This window comes from Condylura cristata, unplaced genomic scaffold (genome assembly GCF_000260355.1).
Source record: "Condylura cristata isolate star-nosed mole 26May11 unplaced genomic scaffold, ConCri1.0 scaffold00001, whole genome shotgun sequence".
Taxonomy (NCBI): Eukaryota; Metazoa; Chordata; class Mammalia; order Eulipotyphla; family Talpidae; genus Condylura; species Condylura cristata.
In genome coordinates, this window is record NW_004567102.1 from 64,204,938 (window position 1) to 64,210,318 (window position 5,381).

Consider the following 5,381-nt stretch of genomic DNA (forward strand, 5'->3'; position numbering starts at 1 on the left):
GCAGGAAATCAAAATGTTTTCAATATATACAGATAACATAGCAGGTGTTTCCACATCTGTTTTATATACTAGTTCCTAATGGCTGAAGGATATTTCAATATTCAATACTTGTTGCTGATCAGCAAATATACATAAAATATTTTTTTAAAAGATTCTCCCTTTTATGGAAGCAGATTCTCACTTTTAGGCCCAGAAATTTTCTACAGATGCGATGGAGCCTGGCTCAATCCTCAAATAATACTAAATCGTATTTTGTGATGCTTGTAACTTGTCATCTACTCTATCTGTGCAAAAACTAATCAAAGTTATGGATAAATTTTGATAACATGAATTATTCAAAGTATTTATATTTGGCTTTGGACATAAGGTAATACAATAGGTCCTCAAGTAACATTGTTAAGTTTTAATGTTGATCAGAAAAGAATCCTGTTGAACAAAACTATTATTCAAGGGCCTGGTTTTGTTGTATGTAATTTCACTTAACCAGTTTCCAAGAACCTATCCTAAGTGCTATGTGAGGACTCACTATATCGTAAGTGACATAGTAAAGAAACAGAGAAACTACTCTTCTCTACTGAGTCCTTCCACCTATCTGAGGGCAACCCAAGTCAGTAATCCTTAGATGAAATATTACAAGATTTTTTTTCTCTGATAAAGAATATGTCCATTAACACAAAAGTCTCTTATTATTTCTACAATGTCCACAAATCCTTCAAATTCAGCAATGATGGCATAATGATGCACACATTATTGAGAAGAAAATGTTCATCCAAAGTAGAAAAGCAATTGTTTAAAAATCACAATACGTCAAAAATATTTTTCAAGGACAATTTTCATTTACCTGGTAGGATTTTCCATTAAAAATATAAAATATTTTGAAAGAGAAAACAGAACATCCAAATAATCTGTTTCGTTTCTTCATCATATGCTGTCTCTTTTCAGTCCTAATATTATATGATTTTAGTCAATATAATAAATTAGGATGTGTCTCACTGTTTCATGAAAGTGGTAATCAAAAAACTGACTAAGGATTTTGAAGTCTGCTAATATAACCCTTTCAATTTACAGATAACAAAGGTGGGTCCAAGGGCAGTAATGTAACACCCAACAGTGCCCATCCATGAGCTATCAGCCAATGCCACTGCCTCCAAATTTCTCTAATTGTCAAATGTTTTGTTTCTTTTATTAAAGACTTCAGAGTCCTTGTTCCCATCGCAGCCAAGTGACATTTAGTAACTATGGGGGATGGGTAGGAATTACATTTTTAAAAGAGATCCTCAAGATTATGTCTTGTAGTTAAATGCAAGAACTGCAGATACACATCACACTGCTTGGAGCAGAGGATGTAGAGGAATGAGTACGTATGTGCACAGTTCTCGGGCTCTGCTCACAGCAGCAACCTCCTAACAGGCCTCACGTTTTATGTGTCTCCCAAGTATTTTCTCCCATTTAGATGGAAAGCTTATTATATGAGTGACACCACCTGAAGTCAAGCTTACTTTTCTCTGCCAGGCTTCCAAAGGAAAATGAAATTCCTGAAGGATAGATAATTAAGAGTTGATCTCTAGACCTTACTTACCATCTGCTCCAACCTCATATTATATTAGTTAAATTTAGCTCAACTCCTGAAAACTTTGCTTATTGGAATCTATCCCTCACCATGCAACAGTCGTGAGCCTTTGAAGGCAATCTGGGATTTGAAAATTGTTTACGTTATTTCAAGTCATGGTGCATAATGATGTTTTCTAAATTGTTAGATGATATTAGAAGTCTCTGAAAACCTTTTAATAAGAATTTCCTAATCTTTTTCGGTCATTAAAAGTTTACTTTTATGTAATATCTAATAACAAAATTGATTTATATAGAGATAGTGGAAAGCAAAGTCACTTCTAAGATCTTCCTAGTAGAATTTCAAGCACCTCATTAACATTTTTGTCAGTTATTAATGTAGATTTTACGTTTACTATATGCAAATTGTGGCCAAAATACAAGTTTCTGTCCCTTAAGCTACTCAAGGATGCCACAGCTTAGTTTAAGGCTTTTTAGTGTCACACACTTTAGGAAGCACAATATAATTTAGTTTTCAATGAAATGTCATTCCTGATCTTCTTTATTAAATAAGAAAGTGAACCAGTCTTTTAACTACCAATTTTAAGGAAAAGATTTGAAGCAAAAAGTGAAAGACTTACCTCTAGATGTGTGTGACTCCAAACAAAATAGATGAACTAAAATCATACTACAACTTTAACAAAAATGTGGAACTCAGCATTATTAAATTTCTTTTCACATCCCTTTCAGGAATGCTTGTTACTTAAATTGACAAATTAAATGCATTAATTTAATTACATAGTTTATAAGGCAGTCTCAAAATACTGGCTCTGAGAATCAAGTATAGAGTTAAAGCCATAATTGACTACCAAATGGTATATAAAAGGTTTTGTGAACATTTTATCATTCCTTTAGATGTCCGATCTGTAAAACTTGTGACAATTTACTTAAAAGAGCTAAAAGGAAGTCAATGGTATCGGATTAAGAAACTATGAGCTGTATATAGAAATCAATATTAGAGATGTGTATAATTCTTGTTGTTTCAATTACTTGGGGTCAAAGAAGTGGTTAGTTAGTACATGTATCTCAAATGCCTTATGTAGATACCCATTAAAAGGTATACAAAATATAAACAGTATTACTGTATATTTTCAAAATTTTAAATAAACACAAAGAATAGATAGGTATACATGTTATAATTTCAAAGTCAACACTAGCACATATGTTTTTCTTATCTAAATACATACTAACATACGACCTATTTCAACTCATGCACCTACAAACACATGGCCATGCACATAATCTTGCTTTTTGCCACTTGCAAGAAAGCTAGAATATACACTATAGTACACTGTATCAACTTAAAATCACATTGGCAAAGTAATGAGGATGGGACTAAAAAATTCGATTTAAGAAATCAAAATACAGAAAGGTAATTTTTCCATAGAATAAAAACACTGAAGACTGATGGGAATAAGATTTCAATTGCTTGTCCCATTGATCTTGAATGATACAGAAGCGACAGGATTGGTTGTAAACACTCCGGATGCTCTGTTTGGAAATTGGGACTTTTTGTAATCTAGCAATCCAGGCCAGAGACTCAGACCATTGATGCTTCAGATGGCAGAGAAATAGTGTAACTGTGGGCAGTTCTCCGCAAGGCAGGGGGTGCCGATGGAGACCGTGAGGCCCATCTGGAAGGGAGACGGCGATTTGCTGGCCTAGCAGGTCGGGAAAACCCTTTTCCTTGGGAGGACTTCACTGCCATGGATTCCTAAGACATACAAAAGGACATTCATCTCGTTATGAAGGCACCAAAAGTGGGTTTACTATATTATTGAATCCAATTATGGGATTAATTAATTAGCATACACGTACAAAAAAAGCAGTAAAAGTTAATGATTTATATGCTTATTTAATACTTATCTACTAATTATGGTCCTGATGTTTTAATCAAAGCAATACACTTTTAATATAGAATATGACATTTAATAATTTTATAGTTTACTTCACAATGACACACCTTAATACAACTGATCTCTTTTAGAACTCATTAGTTTGGAATAGAAAAGTTTATGTTTGAGAACTTTAATATGATGAAATGACACATTTCTTAGAGGGTAATAACTAAGGATTTTTGCTGTTATGTTAAAATAAAACAAATTATAGAAGAAACTGAGTTCACTTTAAGCAAAAGGCATGCAAACTACCAAATTCTTTAATTGATGTTATTTTTCTCTTCCACTAGGAATTGCTCTTACTATCTCAAAAAATTCAAAATTATCGGCCCTTCCTGGTGGCGCAGCGGGTTAAAGCACAGCACTAAGAAGCTTAAGCCACTTCCGCATGAGTTCGATCCCTGCCTGCCCCGGAGGTGACCACATGGCGAGGCAGATCTCTCCTGGCCCGCCCGCTGCTCCCCTCAGCAGTGTACTTCTTCCATCTGCCTGTTCTGCTCCCCGCTCTGTCCCTGGTGAGGCCTCTCACCCTCCGCATCTCTGGCCTGTACCCCAGTTCTGTACGAATAAATAAATCTTTTTAAAAAAATTCAAAATTATCATTATAAACTTTCATAAAATATAGCTTTATTATAATTTCTAAAAAAGAGTTGTTATCAGAGACAGGCATCGTCTGATGACTGAAAATCTTTTCCTTTTCTTCCCCTTTCTGTCATTTTTTCTTTTTTTAATTTTGAAGAAAAAGTACTCAAGGACCCTTACAATTTAAAATAAAACATTTCTATTATATATTATTTGTTCCTATTGACCTTTTACCAAAATCTATGCTCTTTCATCTGAGATGGGCTATAAAGATGAACTTAATTTTATGACAGTCTAGATTTTTCTCTTTCTTTAGTCTTATTTTTTAGACTTGTTCCCAAGTGTAGGAGATGTAGAATTAATCCTCAAGATCTACATGCAAGATCAAATCGGAGAATCAAATCCCCAACCAACGAGTGAAAAATCTTTAGTAATATTTCTTGCTAGCTAATGAGAATATTGGTTAGTTGTTATATACATGTTTCCATTTCCCATCTGAAGCTACAGGACCTTAATAAAAACAGAGAAATGCAAAAGCAAGAGAGTTATTTGCACATTGTACAAACAGGCAAGATGTTGATAATGTAGATAAAAACTGATATTTTGCAAGGTTTGAAAACCACAGTAAGATGATTTTTTTTTTCTACCTCAAAAGGAAGTATAGCTTAAAATTATGTTGCATGGAGTGCATCATATAAAACTAAAAGTTTTGAAGCAATGACCAATTATAACAATATGACACCTATGGAAATTATCTCTAATTTCCACTTCTAGGTAAATACCAAGCCCTTTAACCTCTTTTTGCCTTTAAGTAACAAAGAGTGCCGTCTTTTGCAAACAGACAAACAGAAAGAATAATAGTTTATTTAAATATCCATCTTTCTTTTTGCAATTTAAACAGCAAGAATTTATACAAATATCAATGTTAAGCTGTAACATCATTTTTCACTCTCATGGTTGCCTTTTAACTCCCAAATAAGATAACTGGAACAGACACTATAGAAATGATTACACTCACAGTCATGTGATTAACACCTTGAGAAACAAACAAGAATCAAGCATTGGGAATGACTGAACTACTCAAAGCTAATAACTGAAAACTATTTAAAAAATATTTCCCATAAACTTTAAAAAATATAAACTTTAGGACCTCCCTGGTGGCTCAGTGGGTTAAAGCACAACACTAAGAAGCTAAAGCCACTTCCACATGAGTTCGATTCCCGCCTACCCTGGAGGTGACCACATGGCGTGGCAGACCTCTCCTGACCCACCCGCTGCTCCCCTCAGCAGTGT

The 5,381-nt window shown here is 34.1% G+C and overlaps 1 protein-coding gene across 1 annotated transcript in view; it reads right to left on the reverse strand.

Moving 5' to 3' along the window:
* Positions 1 to 391: 391 nt before the first annotated feature.
* The window catches only part of KIAA0408 (KIAA0408 ortholog), a 13,485-nt gene continuing 8,495 nt past the window's right edge, over positions 392 to 5,381 (reverse strand). The window contains exon 5 of the mRNA XM_004673836.2: positions 392 to 3,322. Coding sequence (XP_004673893.1) covers positions 3,149 to 3,322 — 174 coding nt within the window. The 3' untranslated portion in view covers positions 392 to 3,148. The remainder of the gene's footprint in view (positions 3,323 to 5,381) is intronic.